At 45.6% G+C, this 24,540-nt stretch overlaps 1 protein-coding gene across 6 annotated transcripts in view; it reads left to right on the top strand.

Moving 5' to 3' along the window:
* Positions 1-24,540, top strand: part of LOC126278426 (uncharacterized) — a 140,424-nt gene that overhangs the window by 35,464 nt on the left and 80,420 nt on the right. For 4 of the 6 annotated variants that reach the window (XM_049978540.1, XM_049978542.1, XM_049978539.1 and 1 more), the window contains exon 6: positions 13,356-13,578. In XM_049978540.1, coding sequence (XP_049834497.1) covers positions 13,356-13,578 — 223 coding nt within the window. Of the gene's footprint in view, positions 1-13,340; positions 13,579-24,540 lie in introns of all 6 variants that reach the window. The other 2 variants (XM_049978536.1, XM_049978537.1) reach the window with 1 other exon arrangement.

The following is a 24,540-nucleotide window of genomic DNA, read 5'->3' as shown; positions in this document are numbered from 1 at the left end:
CCCGACTACAAGTGTTTGAGGGCACAACCTTATGTCATGGACATCTTATATCCTTACGTGCCATCTGTCATATGACAGTGTTGTGATATTTTTTTTCAACAAGACAATTCTCATCTACATGACACACGTCTCTATGAACTGTGTGTATGATGGTGAAGTACTCCTACGGCCAACTATATAACCAGACCCTTTCTCCATTGAGAGACCAGTGTGGGTGTCAACTTTACCCAAGTGCAAGTATCCAGCAAATCATGTACCAGCTGCAATGGTTGTAAGACAGCTTGCCTAAGGAGAGACTACAACGGCTTTGGTTCAAATGACTCTGAGCACTAAGCGACTTAACTTCTGAGATCATCAATCGCCTAGAACGTAGAACTAATTAAACCTAACTAACCTAAGGACATCACACACATCCATGCCTGAGGGAGGGTTCGAACCTGCGACCGGAGCTGTCGCTCGGCTCCAGATTGTAGCGCCTAGAACCGCACGGCCACTCCGGCCGGCTACAACGGCTTTAGTGTTAAGTGGTCTCATGCCTCTTTTAGGGCACAAAATAGTAAGGGGTTGAAAATTCATTCATCTAGCTACAAGCAAAGTGCACTCACGCCAGAGGTAGAGACAGAACCACGAAATAAGCGATATTTCGCAAATGTGTCAAGCCTCGGCATGTTTCAAACATCTCGCCGAGGGTAGGAGCTCAGCAGAAAATAGCACGGGACAGAAAACCAACTTAAACGTGACACACATATTCGTTAGCTAGTAAGAGATGTCGAAAGAAACTGTACTTATTTCATAAGAACCAGTATCAGAGAAGATACAGAGCAGTTAAGAGCGTGTTAAGCGAATATAGCAGAATAAGGAGGAAACATACGGCAATCATGACATTACGAACCGAGCATCGCATCATAGCTTCTCGTTAGCTCCCTTTAAGTACTCGAGCTCTCAAGCTCTCAAGGAGTCGATCACGGGGATCGATGTCCGCTTGCTTAGTTAAGTGGTAACGTTTTTGCCTACAGTGCAGCGGGCCCGCGTTCGATTTCCAGCTGGGTTGCAGATTTTCTCCACTCGTGGGCTGGGTCTAGTGTTGTCCTCATCTTCACCGACACGGAAGTCGCCCAATGTGACGTCACCTGAACTAAGATTTGCAACTCAGCGGCCGAACTTCCCCGGATGGGGATTTTACTGGGATCGGTGGCATTCACAATAATAGAACTCGATTGGATTATTACCATACTACAGCAAATCTGTTTCCTATATATTCCAGAACAATCTATGAACCAGCCGAAGATGTTTTGAAATTCATACTCTTAGCTGCGTACTACTGCTGATGGAGAAACTGACTGTCTTACGACAACGCCACACTACGAAGTGCTGAAAGCACCGAATTTCAGCGCGGAAACAGGCAGCAGGGCCTCGTGGGGTCCTCGTTCCTCTTCAACACTTAGGCGCCTCCACGTCCTGAAATCTACCTGGCCGGTAGGGAGGAGGTCGACCGACTACACTACTTCTGACAACACCACATCGCGGATGTTCATCAAGGTTCAACATAGAATTCTGAATGGGATCGATTACACTCAGGCAGCTAGTACGAGGCCATTCGTGCTGGATCGCGAAGTCAACTTACTATTCTCCTGGTCCTGCAGGCAAAGAACTGACTCGCAACCGTCATCGGGAATCCAACAAGCAGCTCAGTGAGGCATCGGCTGCAAGGCTGGTGTAGATAAGATATGGCTAATAAATAAGAGAATTCTGACAATGTTTTACTAGCGTCAGAGCCGCTTCACAAGTACCCAACTGCTATCCTGACTTCATGCAGAAGTGTCTCCGCTTTGCCCCTCTGTACCGCCAAGTTCCTCTTAAATTTGACTTTATTTTGTAATCACTGACATAACATCACATTCTCCAGAAACTTGTGAAGTTTCCTTTGTTTCTTTTTTTCTTCCTTTGTGCCTCACTTTCTTGCCACGCAGTGTATATAAATTCTAGTTCCTCACCGCGGTTTCTCTCTTTATTTTTGCTCTGTTCTCAGTACCTACAGTATATATTTTATACTGTTTTCAACAGATAGACTGATTCAGGAGGAAGATTGTGCATATAATTTATAAATATTTCTTGCCAATTCGTTGAACTATGATGAACTATGTGTTGCCGCCTCTGTGAAACGATGTTCTTGCCATCTTGCAGAGAATGGGAGAACTTCTTGAAATCTACACACGTCAACCTTCCGGTAGCGGTAGCTCATACCTTATTGACAGTTTAGTCCGGTGACCTGGAAGTGGTGGCTCTTGCTAGCCCAGCGCTGCAGTCGGGAGGCCTTATGCCTTTTTCCTAGGCACCTAGCGCACCTCTATCACCAGCGGCACGGGTTTCTTCTCTAAATGAAACGCGAAACTAGACTGTCGACCGCTTCTCTCATACTTTTTCTCTTCTTTCGCCATTTGTTTTTGTGACAAATGTGTTAACTACGATTCGTCTTCACACTTTTTATGGTTGTGTTTCACTCTCAAACGTAGAGGGCAGGCCCTGGGTTCATATAAGACCTGCAGCTTGCTGCACCGTCTTGTATTTTAGATTATATAAGATACACTATGTGATCAAAAGTATCCGAACACCTGGCTGAAAGTGACTTTCAAGTTCGTGGCGCCCTCCATCGGTTAATATCGAATTCAATATGGTGTTGGCCCACCCTTAGCCTTGATGAGAGTTTCCACTCCCGCAGGCACACGTTTTATCATGTTCTGGAAGGTTTCTTGGGAAATGACAGCACGTTCTTCACTGAGTGATGCACAGAGGAGAGGTATCGATGTCAGTCGGTGAGGCCTGGCACGAAGTCGGCGTTCCAAAACATCCCAAAGGTGTTCTATAGCAATCAGGTCAGCACTCTGTGCAGGCCAGTCCATTACAGGAATGTTATTGTCGTTTAACCACTCCGCAACTGGCCGTGCATTATGAATAGGTGAAAGATCGTGGTGAAAGATGCAACTGCCATCCCCGAATTGCTCTTCAGCAGTGGGAGGCAAGAAGGTGCTTAAAACATTAATTTAGGCCTGTACTGTGATAGTACCACGCAAAACAACAAGGGGTGCAAGTCCACTCCGTGAAAAACACGACCACACCCTCACACCACCGCCTCCGAATTTTACTGTTGGCACTACACACGCTGGCAGATGAAGTTCACCGGGCATTCGCCATACCCACACCCTGTCATCGGATCGCTACATTTGTAAGGTGTCAGGTAAATCCAACACCTTCCATGGAAACCCTGACATAATAAGCAAATCTACTAGTATGTCACATAGCTCCGAATAAATCGTGACATTAAATTAACCAAAGTAATACGAGTAACGAGTGAGCAAATTGAATACCACAGACTAACACAAGAATGCCTAAATGCATGTCGTACCTTCCCACCGTGAGGCAGACGCAGTTCCGAGGGGAGAAACGAGGACAGAAGCCGAGAGCAGAACCGTGTTAAGCTAGAAGGCCCTACGATAAGAGACGGGCCAGACTACCTGTACGACTTCCACCCGCACGTTTTAGCGCGAGACTGTTTCGCGTCTCAGGTACGTCAAGGACAATCCTCCAGCCCATGTTAAAAGCTAGAGCCCTCCAGAAGAACAGTATAGATCTAACGATAACACAAAAAGGGCCACTACCACCCGCAAGTTTTAGCGTGAGACTTTTTCACGTGTCTGTTACATTAGGACAATCCTCCAGCCCATGTTAAAAGATAGAGCCCTCCAGAAGAACAGTATAGATCTCACGATAACGCTAAAAGGACCACACTAGCTGCAGGTTTTAGCGTCTCTGTTACGTTGCAAACTTTAAAAACATTGCCCCACCACGAAAAGTATAACGTTTCTCATTGGATAGACAGAATTTTTGTAGGCGGAGCTTAAGATTAACATTGAGAACCTGATTGGTCAGATGAAAACATAGCCAGATAGTTTTTTTTAAACTAACTTCGGTAAATTGTAGTAAGGAGAAGTGAGGAGAGTTGGTTCCGAGACGGCGAGCTGGATGGCTGCTGCGCCGGCCGCTGTCGCCCTGACGCTGCCTAAACACCGACAAGGTAATGAACGCACGCGATGCCGCATTTTTGAGCGCATGAGGCTTCACTCAGAACTGCAGAAGACTCATCTGTTACACCCCCTTTTTGCGTAATACTAGTGTCGATCGTTAATTAAAACTCATGGTGTTCACATTTGTCACTTGAAGTAAAGATCTGAAACGCGATGATTTTTCTATTTTATAGTTATTGAGAAGCCACATCAGCCACTGTAATTTACGACAGGTTAGATAAGTAATTAAAGATAATTGAGGGTCACTGTAGACCATATTGATAGTTTTCTCTTTTGCGAAACTTAATTTAAACCTAGATTATAGATGTGATATAGCATAAGTCATCCTTCGATCGATTGTAGAACTTGGAAACCCATTTAGGGAATATTCGTTCACATTTTTGTTGCACGCAGTTGGTTTTTACCAGCCTGTATTAAAACATTTCCTTTTATCAATAGTGCAATTTATAAACGATGTTTTGTGAGTAGAATAAAATTTCCAATGGTAAACTTAACTGCTTTTTCGACGTTATTTTACCAGCTAACTAAAAATGGGAAAGCCTTGAACCCTTTCCACTAAATTTAGTTAGTATTAAGATTCTTTTACAGGGAGTGCAGTGGAGCTGACGCTGAGATCATTTAGTATTTGGTTATATCATCGCTAGTCTCACTGAACTCTTCTGAATTCTACATGTCATGTGTGGTCTGGTGTCTCCTTACCAGCAGCAGGTCCCAGGTTCAAACTAGTTAATTCCCTAAAAAACACGCTCAGAGCGTCGTTGCGCGAAAGTGGTAGGGAGAAACGATATAGAACAAACAGACACCACCATGAATGTTTAGACATTGTGTACCGCGATTCTTCACTTCACACAACGTTTTTACAGTGTTCAATGCTCCAATGTTCACCCTCCTTACACCAAGCGAGGCGTCGTTTGGCATTTACGATGTGATGTGCGGCTTATTAGCAGCCGCTCGACCATCCAAGTTTTCTCACCTCCCGCCTAACTCTCATAGTACTTGCAGTCTATCCTGACGCAGTTTGGAATTTCTGTGTGATGGTCTGGATAGATGTCTGCCTATTACACATTACGACCTTCGTCAACTGTCGGTGGTCTCTGTCAACAGACGAGGTCGGCCTGTAAGCTTTTGTGCTGTACGTGTCACTTCACGTTTCTATTTCACTATCACGTCGGTAGCAGTGGATGTTTAGGAGTGGGGAAACCTCGCGTAGAGACGTATTACACAAGTGACAACCAATCACCTGACCACGTTTTAAGTCCGTGAGTTCTGCGGAGCGCCCCATTCTGCTCTCTCACAATGTATAATGACCAATGGGGTCACTGATATGGAGTACCTGGCCCTAGGTGGCAGCACAATGCACCTAATATGAAAAACGTGTGGTTTTGGGAGTGTCCGGATCATTTTGATCACATAGTATATATATCAAATGGATAACTCAGTCCGCATTTAATCAACTGTTGCTTGAACCATATTAATTGGTATTTTATGATAAAACATCTCATATCACCATAACAGAAGATGCAATCAGAAGCTAGTTCCACTGATCTGAGTACACTTTCTTCCTAACTTATAGGCACTCGTGGATTCTCATGTTCACAAGAAAATACGATGTTAGTTATGGGTTAGGCACAAGCTGTATCTACTGCTTGAAGTTGGGAATACCTTTATTTTCTTGAATAACTTCAAGACCATGTCACATGGTGTTTCAAGTAGCGTATTCAATCCTACAAAAAGTCAGTTAATTTGGAAATCAGTTTAGAAAAAAGCATGACGGTGATGTATAGTGAAATGAGTGGTGCATATCTGTAACTGATTTTCAAAATGAGTGTTGAACTGGTTAACCACAAAATGAAGGTTCGTAGTCTTTGTGCATAGGACGTGCGGTATCTCAAATTTCCAAACCTGTATAGCACATAATTAAAACCAGTAAGCCACTTTTTCAATCTATGGGATACAAGAGCAATAGAGATGCTAGGTATGGGAAAAACTAAACCATCAGTTTGCGAAGAAATGCAGCGACATCACATCTACTCATCCCAGCTGTGGCAGGAAGAATGAGATTTGGACGCTGCCCTTCGGAAGACGAACTACTTTCTTCCACTCTTCCTAACGGAGTTCTATGTACATGCTACCGTTAGAAAAAACAAACACTTCTATCCTCTCTTTCTTAAGGAATCCTATGTGCAAGGTACCCTTCGAAAGACGAGATGTTTTCTCCCTCTCTTTGTAAGGGAGGGGGCTATATGTGCGCTAACTTTCGAAAAACGAACCATATTCCCCCGCTCTTGTTGGCAGAACCTTACATTGACTACGAGGAAGCATCTATTAATAACACTCAATTAAAATTTCGGGCCGGCCGGAGTGGCCGTGCGGTTATAGGCGCTTCAGTCTGGAACCGCGTGACCGCTACGGTCGCAGGTTCGAATCCTGCCTGGGGCATGGATGTGTGTGATGTCCTTAGGTTAGTTAGGTTTAAGTAGTTCTAAGTTCTAGGGGACTGATGACCTTAGATGTTAAGTCCCATAGTGCTCAGAGCCATTTGAACCATTTAAAATTTCGGCCAAAGGGCCACGTTGGTAAAGGTGGTAACTAAAGAGTTGTTTATATGGCTAAACCCAGGTAACCAGAAGTAAAACAGCTCCAGCTTCGCAAAATATTGCATGCAGAAGTGCTTTAACTGTAATATTTAATTGTGAAGGCAAGAAAATCGCTGGGAATTTCAATGTAATGGTGGGACGTTTCGTATGAACGTGTCTCAAAAGTTTAAGTTATATGAAAGTGATGATTTTCAGTTTCGTAACGCTGTTCCCTCAATATTTACCATAACTCTCAGCGGAGGCATGTAAACAAAATTACCGGTATGTACGAAGGTCGTCCTGCTGTGGATATTTAGTGCTACCTGTACAAATCCGAAGGAGATCGCCAGAGCATGTATAGAGAGAATACTTCTCTGCTCTGGGATACACCAGATTTTTTTCTGTTGGTCATTCGTTGTCTGTTACAACGCAGAGGAGATCATAACTAAACATATGATGGAGCCAATCGAATATCCGTGAGAAAACACTGTTTGATCGCACGTTTGTTATGTACCTAACCAACAGACAAATATGTCCAGAACATAAAGGAGTTCATACTCTACCAACAAAAACAGATGATGAAAGTGTCATTTTGCTGTGTTGAAAAGACGCACGGAGATTCAAAGAAATGAACAGCGGATATGGCAGCAGATGAACTGTGTTCTGTAAATATGTTGGCTTAGTGTGTTGCCATCCATCGTGATGTATCGTCCCCGTCGAGTAGAGAGTCTTGCATCAGTGATAAGAACAGTGTCTAGCGTTAGGCAATTAGCTGCGGTTGGTAAAACCAATTATTTGTCTGAGACGTACCTACTTCTGGCCGCGGATGCGAAATATTCTACCCACTCGCCTTCCGTTAGGGCGCAATTCCGTGGCAGATCTCTCGCTGCTCCGGTAGGATGAGTTCCCATCGTGAAGTTCCCGCGGTATATACAAGGTGTATCTGAAATGAATGTAGAAATTGAGAGGGCTGGTACAAGCATATTTCACACAGCAACCCATGACCGCATCTCTTAGCGCACGGCGCTAGCCGTCGTTGAACAGCGTCGGGCGCCGCCAGGAGGCTAGGAACACGACATGCCATCCGAGCTGTCATGGGAGCAAGTCCGCAGACCAAGGATTTCAGCGTATTTGTGGCATAAAGGTAAATGTCTCCAAGTTTTATGACCTTCATTTGCAAACGCTGTAATCGACTTACACTACTGGTCTTTAAAATTGCTATACCCGGAAGAATTGCAGAAGATAAACGGGTATTCATTGGACAAATATATTATATCCAAAACTGACATGTGATTAAATTTTGCCGCGCGGGATTAGTCGAGCGTTCTTTGGGGCTGCAGTCATAGACTGTGCGGCTGGTCCCGGCGGAGGTTATAATCCTCCCTCGGGCGTGGGTGTGTGTGTTTGTCCTTAGGATAGTTTAGGTTAAGTAGTGTGTAAGCTTAGGGTCTGATGAAATTAGCAGTAAGTTCAAATGGTTCAAATGGCTCTGAGCACTTTGGGACTTAACTTCTGAGGTTATCAGTCCCCTAAAACTGAGAACTACTTAAACCTAACTAACCTAAGGACATCACACACATCCATGCCCGAGGCTGGATTCGGACCTGCGACCGTAGCGGTCGCGCGGCTCGAGACTGAAGCACCTAGAACCGATCGGCCACTCCGGCCGGTAGCAGTTAAGTCCCATAAGATTTCACACACATTTGAACATTTGATTACCTTTTCACGTAATTTGGGTGCATAGATTCTGAGAAATCTGTACCCAGAACTACCACCTCTGGGCGCAATAGCGGCCTTGATACGCCTGGGCATTGAGTCAAACACAGCTTGGATGGCGTGTACAGGTACAGCTGCCCATGCAGCTTCATCACGATACCACAGTTCATCAAAAGTAGTCACTGGCGTATTGTGACGAGCCAGTTGCTCGGCCACCATTGACCAGACGTTTTCAATTGGTGAGAGATCTGGAGAATGTGCTGCCCAGGGCAGCAGTCGAACATTTTGTGTATCCAGAAAAGCCCGTACAGGACCTGCAACATGCGGACGTTCATTACCCTGCTGAAATGTAGGGTTTCGCAGGGACCGAATGAAGGGTAGAGCCATGGGCTGTAACACATCTGAAATGTAACGTCAACTGTTCAAAGTGCCGTCAATGCGAACAAGAGGTGACCGAGACGTGTAACCAATGGCACCCCATACCATCACGCCGGGTGATACGCCAGTATGGCGATGACGAATACACGCATCCAATAGGCGTTCACGGCGATGTCGCGAAACAAGGATTGGACCATTATAATGCTGTAAACAGAATCTAGATTCATTCGAAAAAATGACGTTTTGCCATTCGTGCTCCCAAGTTCGTAGTTGAGTATACCATCGCAGGCGCTCCTGTCAGTGACGAAGCGTCAAGTGTAACCGCAGCCACGGTCTCCGAGCTGATAGTCCATGCTGCTGCAAACGTCGTCGAACTGTTCGTTCAGATCGTTGTTGTCTTCCAAACGTCCCCATCTGTTGGCTCAGGGATCGTGACGTGGCTGCACGATCCGTCGAACATAGATGCCTGTCACCTCGACTGCTAGTGATACGAGTCCGTTGGGATCCAGCATGGCGTTCCGTATTACCCTCCTGAACCCACCGACCAACGCGAGCAGCAATGTCGCGTTACGATAAACCGCAATCGCGATAGGCTACAATCCGACCTTTATCAAAGTCCGAAACGTGATGGTATGCATTTCTCCTCCTTACACGAGGCATCACAACAACGTTTCACCAGGCAACGCCGGTCAACTGCTGTTTGTGTATGAGAAATCGGTTGAAAACTTTCCTCATGTCAGCACGTTGTAGGTCTTACCACCGGCGCCAACCTTGTGTGAATGCTCTGAACAGCTAATCATTTGCACAGCATCTTCTTCCTGTCGTTTAAATTTCGCGTCTGTAGCTCGTCATTTTCGTAGTGTGGCAATTTTATTGGCCAGTGGTGTAGTTCAATACAAAACGAGTCAGAATAGAGCAAACCGTTCGGTTTCATTCTCATCAAGAGTGCTGGACACTCATACGAGAAATAGAGACCCTTTTGGAGTTTGCGTTAGTGCAGTGTGGATGTTGATACGCTAATAAAAGTTACACAATGGTTGTGGAGGTTAGAATCCTTCTCTAATAAAATATTTTTGAGTTCTGTGCAGCACTCAGCTGGCCGCAGGTGGCATAATGTTCGGAGAGAGCAGACTGTGCGAGGTGTCTGGCACACCTGACAACTTGGATAAAAGTGTCGCCAGTAGCGTGGGTCGTCCGCCCTTGCAGCCTGTTTGGTCTATCCCCCTTGGCGGGCAATGTCCGGGTCCCCTGTTTATCGGAGAAGACACCACATCGCTGGACACCGACAGGGGCCTAAGATACTTTTCAATTGTGCCGGCTGCGGACAAAATCTTGTGGACGCCTTAGGAGGGTAGTCGCGTGAAAATTACGCCCTGCTAAGAATTTGACGAGCCGATGAGCCAAGAGGACACTTCTACAAATTCTAGGCAATAGTCTGGACTCGAGGTAAAATCTCACAAGGGCGGAGGAATGCTACCCTACATTAGGCCTGCTCCTGAATTTCACCACCATCATCCTGGGACAGATCCATAGAGATTAACAACCCGGACCTTTAACACAAAGTGTAGTGAACTCATTGATTGGACAATGTCCTAAAAATTAACAAACATGGAGAAACTGTTGTCATGTTTCAGAAGGGCAGCAACTCGAGTTCTTTCAGAACGGTCATAGCTGCCACCATTTCCGAGGATGGGGATTGTATGTTGTATGTTAACTGGGGACCTGGAAACGACGGAGAGGCTCCGTCCTTGACGCAGCCGCAGTGGTCCACAACCCCACGACGACTACCGCAGTCCACTTCACCCCTCCGCCACCCCACACCGAAGCCAGGGTTATTGTGCGGTTCGGCCCCCGGTGGATCCCCCAGGATATGTCTCACACCAAACGATTGTAACCCCTATGTTTGCGTGGTAGAGTAATGGTGGTGTACGCGTACGTGGAGAACTTGTTTGCGCAGAAATCGCCGACATAGTATGACTGAGGCGGAATAAGTGGAACCAGCCCGCATGCGCCGAGGCAGATGGAAAACCGCCTAAAAACCATTCACAGACTGGCCGGTTCACCGGACCTCGACACAAATCCGCCGTACCGAGTCATTGTTAAATTGTTTAATATAAAGGGCATAGAGAGTAATAAGAAACGTTTTGGAAGAGAAAGGAAAATATTTGCAACGTAGCCTCTGACAGGCGGCTTTTCTAACATTCTGTCAGATTGGATAATCAATCATTTTTGGCGTTCTCTCCGCAGAGAGCTCAGATGAGCCTTGTTTTAATGGGTCGGGATGTGAGGCGGTAAAGTATAGTTGGCTGGGACTAAGGTGAAAGGGCTCTTGGTTGGTATGTGAGATGGTCAAGTACTCTTGACCGGGAGGAAACATTAAGACATGACCGGGCCATAGTAGGTCTCATCCTTTGTGGCAGATTGTGGAAGGCAGTTCGCCTTTCTGACTTTTAAAATTGGTTCGTTTTGGCAGTGAAGCAACGCCAGATGTTAGTGACGAAACGGGAGTAGGTGCTTTTTGAGTTAAAACATTACGAATATCGTTTTAAATCACGTTCTGGCAGCCGATGACCTAACCAGGACGCAGTCATTTGGATTCCTATATATATTTCCCTATTACCACATGAGCGAGCAATCGTTTAACCGAAAGCGAAGCCATGTACATAGCTTACTTTAGTGACCTCTTGAGTTAGTCACCAGACTATCTTCTTCCCTTCCCCATGAACTGTTTAATTATACGGATTTCATTTTACAATTCGTAGTTATCTCCAGTGTGTGAGTGGGTGAAGTATTACGCTTGTTTTGGACGTGCTGTTCCTATTGTGGCATACTGTGTACTAAAACTGATCTTAGTTACCGCTATTTTACTGCAGTATTTAGAGATGAATCCCTTGACTGAAATTACTACTATGCGCTTCATCAAGAAGCACACCGTCGACTCACTTGGTACTGATACGTCTTCTCTTTCTGCTTTCTTGGCGCGCAGTTTATTAAATACGTATAACTCTTAAGGGCAGGGGTCTGGCGATCTGCATATCGAATGGGTTCATTCGATTCAGATCAAGGGAATTGTGTGTGTTCAACCATATCCCGGTGGTAACTTGCAAATAAAGATGCTGGTCCCTAACACGATGCTTGAAAGTAGTTATGAGTTGTCGCACATCTGATTATTATGTCATAATTTCTCAATAGGCTATGAATAACGATTACTGCACCAACGATTGTTTGTCTAATGACACATAGTGCCTTGTTTAGGTATTTTGTTGTATGTAGACATCGGAAGGTTGCCTGTTTTTGATTGAAATTGGCTGTGAAAAAAAAAAAAAAATAAAGGTGTGTAATACAGCTGCTCGCAACCATTAATTACAAACAATTTTTAGTTTCGATGTTTTTAATTACGTTTATCATATGGCATTTTAGTAAGGCCGTTCTTGATGACCCACACACACACAAACAAACAAACAAACAAACACACACACACACACACACACACACACACACACACACACACACACAAACATTGGGTATTAGTGAATAATCTGATACGCAGTTCGGGAATGTAGGAAACATAATGCACCTGTTTCACTATGTGTACTAGGACCTCTGAGAAAAATATTGATCCATCGACAAATCTATTCATTCTCCTAAAAAGTATCGATATATATCGGCGGTATCGTTCTCACCGAAATATCGATATACGGGTGTCGAAATGGCAATGTCGAGTAGAGATATTTTTGTTTTATGTTTTTTGAGCTTCCTTCATATGTAGCCTTTCTCTTTGACTGTATGAAGCAAGTATAGATTTCACAAAGAAGAAGTCCGATTCTAAAGGGGGATGGAGCTTTGAATGGAATAACAAGACATCCGAGGTGAAAAAATTACACACCGGTTACGTTAGAAAACAATTTTGGCGCAACTAGAGTGCTGTTTTTTTCACATTGGCATTCGTCAAAAGCAGTTGCTAATGAAAAAAATCTAAACAACAAGATTGGTCTTTGCCGTGGGTGGAAACGTGTGAGGGAAAATGCTGACGTAATCGGCGCTTGATGCTACCAACAGAAACGACTTTAATTCACCATCCAATTATGACACTACAACTGCTAGGTTGGCTTTTGCAGAAATTAAAAAACATTGAAGTCGAGGTGAAGTGTTGTAGACAAATCAAGTATGTGACGTAACTGAACGCCGTATCCATCTGGCACCATTTACCGTTCCACTTACCTGCAGTTCCCATTGTAAGGAAAGTGGTTATCGTCAAGCATGTACGTACATTATTTTCGTTTCAATTCTTGCTCTAAGGGGGATAAACAGCCTGCTAGCTTGTTGATGTCCGGAATATCTAATGATAAATCACTACTTAAATATACAGCTCTAAAATTAGTAGCATATTTACAATATGCAGACGATATTCGTTTTGGCCGCTTAGTCGGTATATTTCTATCGATATATCGATAAATCGTTAATCTTTTTGATTAACAGAGAGCTGATTTTGATACTTCTTTAAATATCGATGTATCGGGTTCCCGACTTTAAAAAAAAATATAAACAGTCCGAATGTGTACCATACGACGACATGACTGATGTTTAGTGGTGGCGGCCGCAGGAAGATTCGGGAGCCGAGCGAGCGCCTGCTGACGCTGGCACAGCCTCGGAGGCCGGTGGAGCCGCCTGGCCCCATTCGAACGCAGCTGTCGCAGGTGGAGGACAAGCAGGTGGTGGCTCTGGAGCGCATCAGGCAGCGCCAGTCGCTCGCGGAGGCAGCGCACTACCAGCGGTCCGGCTCCGAGCATAGCAGCGGCGCCTCGCCGCGCGCCGGCCTCACGCAGGTACGCCTATTCACGCTGACTGCTGCGGAACGGAACGGGACCGTCAAATATAGGCGTGCTCGCGCTAGACGGTACTTGAAAATAGTCATACCATCAGAACGCTACTGTTGCCGATGGTAAAGTTATGAGGGGGCAGTCAGCCTCAAAAAAAGTAGCAGTATACAGCAACTTTCACATACTGTGTCCCTGCCAAATACCTTAGTTTGATGAAATTTGGACAATACATAGAAAGAACTGCTGCAGTATAGTACAGGAGAATGCAGGAGAATCAGATGAACAAAAATGATACTTTTTTTAAAAGATGATAACTACACTGATGTCACCGCAATTAATGGCGGTACGTAGAGTAGGGTAATTCTATTTTATATGTATACAGGGTGGTCCATTGATCGTGACGGGGCCACATAGCTCACGAATTAAGCGTCACACGAAAAAAACTACAAAGAACGAACTCGTCTAGCTTGAAGGTGAAAACCAGATAGCGCTTTGGTTGGCCCGCTAGATAGCGCTGCCATAGGTCAAACGGATATCAATTGCGTTTTTTTTTTTAAATAGCAACCACCATTTTTATTACATATTCGTGTAGTACGTAAAGAAATATGAATGTTTTAGTTGGACCACATTTTTCGCTTTGTGATAGATGGCGCTGTAATAGCCACACACGTTTAAAGTACGTGGTATCACGTAACATTCCGCCAGTGCGGACGGTATTTGCTACGTGATACATTACACGTGTTAAAATGGACCGTTTACTAATTGCGGAAAAGGTCGATATCGTATGACTACTGTGATCAAAATGCCCAACGGGCGTGTGCTATGTATGCTGCCCGGTATCATGGACGACATCATTCAAGTGTCCGGACCGTTCGCCGGAAAGTTAAGTTATTTAAGGAAACAGGAAGTGTCCAGCCACATGTGAAACGTCAACAACGACTTGCAACAATGATGATGCCCAAGCAGGTGTTTTAGCTGCTGTCGCGGATAATCCGCGCATCAGTAGCAGACAAATTTGCCCGAGAATCTGGAATCTCAAAAACGTCGGTGTTCAGAATGCTACATCAACATCGATTGCACCCGTACCATATTTCTATGCACCAGGAATTGCATGGCGACGACTTTGAACGTCGTGTACAGTTCTGCCACTGGGCACAAGAGAAATTACGGGACGATGACACGCGTTCTATTTAGCAACGTAGTCTCATTCACAAACAGCGGTAACGTAAACCAGCATAATAAGCTCGATGGCTGCGACAAGTGGAACATCAGCGATCTTGGCGGGTTAATGTATGGCGCAGCATTATGGGAGAAGGAAAATTGGCCCCCATTTTATCGATGGCAGTCTAAATGGTGCAATGTATGCTGATTTCCTGCGTAATGTTCTACCGATGTTACTACAAGTTGTTTCACTCCATGACAGAATTGCGATGTAATTCCAACGTGATGAATGTCCGGCACATAGCTCGCGTGCGGTTGAAGCGGTATTGAATAGCATATTTCATGACAGGTGGATTGGTCGTCGAAGCACCATACCACATAGCCCGCACGTTCACCGGATCTGACATCCCCGGGTTTCTTTCTATGTGGAAAGTTGAAGGATATTTGCTATTGTGATCCACCGACAACGCCTCACAACATACGTCAGCGCATTGTCAATGCATGTGCGAACATTACGGAAGGCGAATTACTCGCTGTTGAGAGAAATGTCGTTACACGTATTGACAAATGCATTGAGTTTGACGGACGTCATTTTGAGCATTTATTGCATTAATGTGGTATTTACAGGTAATCACGCTGTAACAGCATGCGTTCTCAGAAATTATATGTTCACAAAAATACATGAATCACATTGGAACAACCGAAATAAAATGTTCAAACGTACCTACGTTCTGTTTTTTAATTTAATAAACCTACCTGTTACCAAGTGTTTGTCTAAAATTGTGAGCCATATGTTTGTGACTATTACAGCGCCATCTATCACAAAGCGAAAAAAAGTGGTCCAACTATAACATTCATATTTCTTTACGTACTACACGAATATGTAATAAAAATGGGGGTTCCTATTTAAAAAATAAAACGCAATTGATACCCGTTTGACCTATGGCAGCGCCATCTGACGGGCCAACCACAGCACCATGTGGTTTCCTCCTTCAAGCTACACAAGTTTCGTTATTTGTAGTTTTTTCGTTTGACGCTTATTTCGTCAGATATTTGACGCGGTCACGATCAATGGACCAACCTGTAGTTTTATTATTGTTAGCCGTGTGTAATAAAGTCTACACGGAACTCTCAGTGCGCGATCCCTAATCGTTCTTGGCCAATTTTCATGGATGACAATGGGTGACCGCATGTAATAGCGCAGGTGGAGGTGCTCTTGGAAGGACAGAACTTTCGTGGAATGGGATAATCTGCCGTTCCCCCGTCTTAAATCGCATCGAGCTCCTGTAAGATGCGATCGGGAGACGAACTATACCACGTCCGTATTCTCCAAAGACTATCCAACATCGCCAACCGCGCTGATGGAGGAATGAAACGCCGTACCACAAGAAGTCTTTACCATCCTTGTGGCCAGCGTGGTAGCATGCTGCAGGGCGGGCACTGACGCCCGTTGTGTTTACATACCCTATAAAGAACCATGTCTGGCGTTTTGTAGTGTCCAGAGGGCAGCATAAATCGTTTCGACTTCGATGTAATTATTGTCATTGAATAAACATGTTTTTTCGGTTCGTCTCAGTGCATATTTCTTTCAGTTACCTTGCGTACTATACTGTAACAGTTCTATGTGTTGTCCAGGCTTCTTTGCGCTATGTTACAGAGAAGTGAAACATTATGAGAAAGTTACACTACTGGCCATTAAAATTGCTACACCACGAAAATGACGTGCTATAGACGAGAAATTTAACTGACAGGAAGAAATTATGTGATATGTAAATGATTAGCTTTTCAGAACATTCACAAAACGTAGCGCCGGTGGCGCCACCTACAAAGTGCTGACATGAGGAAAGTTTCCAACCGATTTCTCATACACAAACAGCAGTTGACCGGCGTTGTCTGGTGAAACGCTGTTGTAATGCCTCGTGTAAGGAGGACAAATGCGTACCATCACGTTTTCCACTTTGATAAAGGTCTGATTGTAGCCTATGCCGATTGCGATTTATCGTATCACGACATTGCTGGTCGCGTTGGTCGAGATCCAATAACTGTTAGCAGAATATGGAATCGGTGGGTTCAGGAGGGTAATACGGCACGCCGTGCTGGATTCCAACGGCCTCCTATCACTAGCAGTCGGGATGACAGGCATCTTATCCACATGCCTGTAACGGATCGTGCATCCATGTCTCGATCCCTGAGTCAACAGATGAGGACATCTGCAGGACAACAACCATCTGCACGAACAGTTCGACGACATTTGTAGCAACATGAACTATCAGCTCGGAGACCATGGCTGCGGTTACCTTTGACGCTGCATCACAGACATGAGCGCCTGCGATGGCGTGCTCAACGACGAACCTGTGTGCACGAATGGCTAAACGTCATTTTTTCGGATAAATCCTGGTTCTGTTTACAGCAACTTGACGGTCGCATTCGTGTTTGGCGACATCGCGGTTAACGCACATTCGAACCGTGTATTCGTCATCGCCATACTGGCGTATTACCCGGCGTGACGGTATGGGGTGCCATTGGTTACACGTCTCGGTCAGCTCATGTTCGCATTGACGGCACTTTGAACAGTGGACGTTACATTTAAGATGTGTTGCGACCCGTGGTTCTATCCTTCATTCCACCCCTGCGAAACCCTACATTTGAGCAGGATAATGCACGACCGCATGTTGCAGGTCCTGTACGGGACTTTCTGGATACAGAAAATGTTCGACTGCTGCCCTGGCCAGCACACTCTCCAGATCTCTCACCAATTGGAAACGTCTGGTCAATGGTGGCCGAACAACTGTCTCGTCACAATACACCAGTCATTACTCTCGATGAACTGTGGTATTGTGTTGAAGCTTCATGGGCAGCTGTAACTGTACACGCCATCCAAGCTCTGTTTGACTCAATGCCCAGGCTTATCAAGGCTGTTATTACGGCCAGAGGCGGTTGATCCGGGTTGTGATTTCTCAGGATCTAAGCAGCCAAATTGCGTGAATTGTTATGACATGTCAAATCTAGTATAATATATTTGCCCGATGAACACCCGTTTATCATCTGCATTTCTTCTTGGTGTAGCAATTTTAATGCCGAGTAGTGCACTTTCGTTCTGAAGTTTTGCACACCAGTGCAGTAAGCACACTACACTAAAATTTAGTTACCTGCAGGAGGGATCTGGTTACTACCGTGTAGCACCCCCTCTAGCCTCGATATGACCCCAATTCGGCGATGACGTGGATTCACTAGCCTCTTTGGGAATGTCAGGTTGAGCTGAAGTTACTTATTGACGATTAGATGCCCTACAAACAATCCTCAACCATAGATTCCTTAAATAATCTAACTCCCATGTATAAAACAGCTTCAAACATCAGATTACGGTACTTTACAAAAGAGTGGATGTATGAAGTGTTTGAAATTAACTATGTAATAGGAAAACCTTCTTGTTGATAACACAAAACTCTAATTATTATGGTTTTATTATTTTCGGTTAAATCAGTGGACAGGTATTTTGTGTCCATATTAGGAAAAGCTAGTTTTAAAGTATCTGATCATTTATGACCTCATATGCCCTGAACACTTTGTCGCATAGTGATGTAATTTTGCAGCTACATTCAGTGGTATATGTGGATATTTTATGTTAAATGTGCTGCGAATAGGATTCCTGGTGAAGATCTAATAAATTATAATGTTGTGCGTGATGCTGCAGTTTCGCTGCACGAGAGCGAAAATGCAGTAAGCGATAAACTTTTCTCCTTCAACATTTTGTTGAGGTTGCAGGAGGATGATTCTACAGCGACATAAGGTTTCAAAAGGTTTCATGTTATGTGTATTGTTTGTTGGCAGTCCCTAAATTCTCTAATTCTCAAACGCTGGTTGAATATTCTGTGGGTAGTCTGCGTGCTGTGACTTACGCTGCCTCAAACCGTCAGGTTACCGAAGTTTAGCGCCGTGGGCGGAGCCGGTCGTTGGTCGGGTCACCCTCCGGGCATGTCTCGCACTGTTGACAGTTTGCTCTCCACCTTTACGGCGTAAGGGACAGGTGGTGTGGTGGTGTAAAGTCCCTGGTCACTAATCTTCAAGATGAGTTTGCTATGTGTCAGCACCGGATTTCACCCTACCTTTTCTCGAATCGTCTCCAACACAAACATGGCACTATACAACACACACACACGTCGCAGTCCTACCGTTTAACAGATCCGCTTTCATACACAGCTCTCATTCCTCGCGAAGGAATGGTGCCTGCGGGCACGAACGAAAGGGAAACCTATCCACTTAGGCGGCTGACTTTGCCCTTTGGTGTCTACCAGCCATTCATGCCACACGACTTTACTTTTTAGCTTGACTTATTGTACTGAAATTTTAACGTAAGATTGTACCTCTTAATGAGCGGATTATGGCAGCATTTCATATTATAAATCCAGTCAATAGTTATATAATAACAATGAAAAAATGAAATCATCCTATGGCATTGATTGCCGGGAGTCCCCACGTTTGGAAGTTCGGCCGCCGCGTTGTATGTCTTATCACGTGACGCCACATTGGGCGATTTGCGTGTCGATAATTGTGTAATGATCAAGGGGTCAACACAACACCTAGTCCCCGAGGCGAGCAAATCACCGACGCGGCCGGACATCGAACACTGGCCAGCTGCATGGCAGTCAGACGCTCTGACCACTAAGAGGGCGGAACAAGAATAATAATAATAATAACTTCGTGTGGCTCAGTGGCCGAGTGTCAGCGTTTCAGGTGGACGCCACTTCGCTGATTCACAAATCCCTGATCTACACTCCTGGAAATGGAAAAAAGAACACATTGACAGCGGTGTGTCAGACCCACCATACTCGCTCCCGACACTGCGAGAGGGCTGTACAAGCAATGATCACACGCACGGCACAGCGGACACACCAGGAACCGCCGTGTTGGCCGTCGAATGGCGCTAGCTGCGCAGCATTTGTGCACCGCCGCCGTCAGTGTCAGCCAGTTTGCCGTGGCATACGGACCTCCATCGCAGTCTTTAACACTGGTAGCATGCCGCGACAGCGTGTACGTGAACCGTATGTGCAGTTGACGGACTTTGAGCGAGGGCGTATAGTGGGCATTCGGGAGGCCGGGTGGACGTACCGCCGAATTGCTCAACACGTGGGGCGTGAGGTCTCCACAGTACATCGATGTTGTCGCCAGTGGTCGGCGGGAGGTGCACGTGCCCGTCGACCTGGGACCGGACCGCAGCGACGCACGGATGCACGCCAAGACCGTAGGATCCTACGCAATGCCGTAGGGGACCGCACCGCCACTTCCCAGCAAATTAGGGGCACTGTTGCTCCTGGGGTATCGGCGAGGACCATTCGCAACCGTCTCCATGAAGCTGGGCTACGGTCCCGCACACCGTTAGGCCGTCTTCCGCTCACGCCCCAACATCGTGCAGCCCGCCTCCAGTGGTATCGCGACAGGCGTGAATGGAGGGACGAATGGAGACGTGTCGTCTTCAGCGATGAGAGTCGCTTCTGCCTTGGTACCAATGATGGTCGTATGCGTGTTTGGCGCCGTGCAGGTGAGCGCCACAATCAGGACTGCATACGACCGAGGCACACAGGGCCAACACCCGGCATCATGGTGTGGGGAGCGATCTCCTACACTGGCCGTACACATCTGGTGATCGTCGAGGGGACACTGAATAGTGCACGGTACATCCAAACCGTCATCGAATCCATGGTTCTACCATTCCTAGACCGGCAAGGGAACTTGCTGTTCCAACAGGACAATGCACGTCCGCATGTATCCCGTGCCACACAACGTGCTCTAGAAGGTTTAAGTCAACTACCCTGGCCAGCAAGATCTCCGGATCTGTCCCCCATTGAGCATGTTTGGGACTGGATGAAGCGTCGTCTCACGCGGTCTGCACGTCCAGCACGAACGCTGGTCCAACTGAGGCGCCAGGTGGAAATGGCATGGCAAGCCGTTCCACAGGACTACATCCAGCATCTCTACGATCGTCTCCATGGGAGAATAGCAGCGTGCATTGCTGCGAAAGGTGGATATACACTGTACTAGTGCCGACATTGTGCATTCTCTGTTGCCTGTGTCTATGTGCCTGTTGTTCTGTCAGTGTGATCATGTGATGTATCTGACCCCAGGAACGTGTCAATAAAGTTTCCCCTTCCTGGGACAATGAATTGACGGTGTTCTTATTTCAATTTCCAGGAGTGTATTAGAGTCACCCAATCGGGCAAAGGGGACCTGCAGTTTTACGTGGAATCCAAATCAAATGACTTTTCTGCTGACCCCTCTTTCGTTCAGAGATGAGGGCAAGATGAAAGCCAGACTGAAAATATCCATTATCCGACAAGGATTCGGACCCACGACCTTTCTGTTTGGCGTGCCTTACAACTAGACCACTAGACCTGACAGTTGTTATGTGAATCAAATTTTAGTTGCACCTGAAAACTGCTAGACAGACAACCTGTAGCTGGGACCGAATGCCTATAGCCGTTTAGTAATATAGATAGCTACCAAATTGCGAGAATGTTGATTGCTGCGTTTCATCCCCTATTAAAAATAGTGGAAACATTATCTTTTGGGTTAAGATTAGACAATTTAGCACAGCAGGCCAGTAGAGGCGGAGTAAGGTGCCTAAGGCTTCGACAAACCGAGAAAACACTCAAAAAGCACTAGCAAAATGTAAAAGAATCAGGTCCTGCCTGCGCTAAACCCTCCACGCACTGCGGGTTAAGCGCCTCTTTCGACCGTCAGTGCAATCGACGCCTTCCATCTCTTGAAAAGAGGTTATGCATCGGTTCACACTGCATGCCCTAGCTAACTGCTGTCTAGTTGCTGTATTGATTGCTCCATATAAAACGTGCAGCCATTTGTGACGCTGTGAGCAGTGACCTTTTACGAGGTACAAGTCGCCAAATGTACTTTAGTTGCATTTCCCTTTACAGTGCTAATTTGGAAGCAGGTTGACCTGCAGTCACTGAAAGGAAAAATGTCTGGCGAGTTTCAAACCCACTGCCGCTTATATTTGTCTCTGGACCCGGTCGGTTAGGATTTTTTGACATCCACTGCGCATATGCCGTGATACAAGACTATTTCATTCTTTGTAGACGAGAAATGTGTGCCGCCCCCCCCCCCCCCTCCTCTGGAACTAAATATCCTGCAGCCTCTACAGAATTCAAACCGTTTTCGCATTTAAATAAAAGTGGATGCACGTCATTCTGTCACATTCATCGTCCTTCTATCAACATTTATCATACATGGGCATTTCAAACAGTGAAACACAAGTTCACTTTTTATCTGGTTATCCTCTTTTCCCTTCTCATTCTCAGTCAGTGGCGTCATACTGTTGTTGACCTTTTCCCTTCATCTCATGTTTATTTGCGTCCTTCTCTACGTTTCTTTTGTACCTATCCATTCATTCGGCGGACCACTCAATAAATGTACCACTGTGTAAAATACCCATGCTATTCTATTTCTCACAAATTCAAATAAACTTTCATAGCAAACCAACGTTTCTATGAATTCTCTTATTCGTATTTCTAAGTGTTAGGCCATGTACTGAAGGTAAGACCTCTTCCAGCACGTGGGTCATCGACACCTCGATCCACACCCACACTCTTCAAAATTGCTTTGAAGCAGACGCTGCTTCTCGTTGTGTCAGACGTTAGAATTTCTTCGTGTTCCAGTGGGGTCCTGCCATTTTTATGGGGTCCTGCCGAGTCGTCGCTTATAGGGTACCTAAGGGATGCAGCTTTCCCAGATAGCCGTGCAACAATTTAAGAAAATCACATCAGTTGTTTTTATCTCAATAAAGCTGATTGACAATACGTAACTTTGAATTGACAACAGTGACGGAAGCGATGGGCGACATGCAAACAATCAATGTCCTTTGCCGTATACAAGGTCCATGTAAGCAATTGGTATGGATCACACGTCACTGCTGTCGTAGTGCTCTCCTAATACTGTGCGTATACTGTCCTGGTATGCAAGTCCCAGTCTGCTACTGTGCTAATACTGTCCAGTCGAGGCTGGGAGGAGCGGCGCCTATATTCTCTTCGGCTAGAGGACGCTTCTGTCGTGGTGCGGTCCTTGTCAGCAGGCTATTGGCTGAAGTCGCCTCACAGCTCTTGCATTCTTCATCTTCGTGCCATCGCTTATCGTTACATCGGAACAATTTTGTTTCTGATTTGAAGTGATGAACTCACGTTTGATGGCCTGTGACGATTATAAAAAAAAAAAAAAATGCTCACGATGAGCCTCATACTGCGCGAACAGTTCTGCACAGATGATCCTTCGTTGTTCTTTATGGTCTTCCGTTGGTAGGCTAGAAACCTAGCGTGTACACACTTGCGAGTACCCCAACTGCTGGACGAGTGTGTCATCACTACCAACATATATGTCCAGCTGTGAAGCAAGGTGTCTGATAGTGATCCACAGATGACTTCGAATGAGGGTGACACCACACATTCTAACATTGTAGGACTCGAGCTGTGTGCGGCCGGTCGGCAGGCGGGACATCAGACAGGTTTGCGCTACCTTATTGCGGTGACGACAGACGCTCCCAGCTCCTGTGAATACTTACGATGCCCTGGTTTTCCGCTGAAAAAAACTCAATGACAGGTCTGTTCTTGGAACGCACCTCCATTACAGACGCCATTTTTAAAGCTATGTATAGCACCGCCACCAATCGGAAATTCATGACGCTGAATTGGGAATATTCCACGAAAGATATGTATAGCATGGCCAGCAATCGGAAATTCATGAGGCTGAATTGGGAATATTCCACCACGTTTCGCAATAAATTACGCGATTTTTCAACAGAAATCGGTGGAGAAGAAAAATGTGTTGCATTATTTATTGGACGTTTCTCGTGGACGGATTGCATTTTTCCACTGTCTGGTCAATGAACGGAAATCTGTCGCGTGCCTTGCATATGACTGTGCCTGTGCGATGGTTCCATTTCATATCCCAACAAAATTCTTTAGGCACGTATTTGTGTGAGTATGCTGATTGCTATTGTTCATCATTGGTAATGTAGTCATAGGATTTCTCCGTTTTGTGAGGCCCACAGTTTTACATTTGTGAACTGTTAAAGCAATTACCAGTTATGCGCCGCTCTGAAATCTTATCGAGATCCAACTGTAAAGTTGTCCAGTTTTTTCCAGATAGTGCAACATTTAGGTAATTGCCCCATCAATATGATTTCTGATTTTACTATTAGTATTCTTTGCCAGGTACACTACTGGCCACTAAAATAGCCATACCAAGAAGAAACTGGACAAATACACTCCTGGAAATTGAAATAAGAACACCGTAAATTCATTGTCCCAGGAAGGGGAAACTTTATTGACACATTCCTGGGGTCAGATACATCACATGATCACACTGACAGAACCACAGGCACATAGACACAGGCAACAGAGAATGCACAATGTCGGCACTAGTACAGTGTATATCCACCTTTCGCAGCAATGCACGCTGCTATTCTCCCATGGAGACGATCGTAAAGATGCTGGATGTAGTCCTGTTGAACGGCTTGCCATGCCATTTCCACCTGACGCCTCAATTGGACCAGCGTTCGTGCTGGACGTGCAGACCGCGTGAGACGACGCTTCATCCAGTCCCAAACATGCTCAATGGGGGACAGATCCGGAGATCTTGCTGGCCAGTGTAGATGACTTACACCTTCTAGAGCACGTTGGGTGGCACGGGATACATGCGGACGTGCATTGTCCTGTTGGAACAGCAAGTTCCCTTGCCGGTCTAGGAATGGTAGAACGATGGGTTCGATGACGGTTTGGATGTACTGTGCACAATTCAGTG

The sequence above is a fragment of the Schistocerca gregaria genome, chromosome 6 (genome assembly GCF_023897955.1).
Source record: "Schistocerca gregaria isolate iqSchGreg1 chromosome 6, iqSchGreg1.2, whole genome shotgun sequence".
In the NCBI taxonomy this organism is placed as follows: domain Eukaryota; kingdom Metazoa; phylum Arthropoda; class Insecta; order Orthoptera; family Acrididae; genus Schistocerca; species Schistocerca gregaria.
This window is presented reverse-complemented; position numbering and strand designations above follow the sequence as displayed.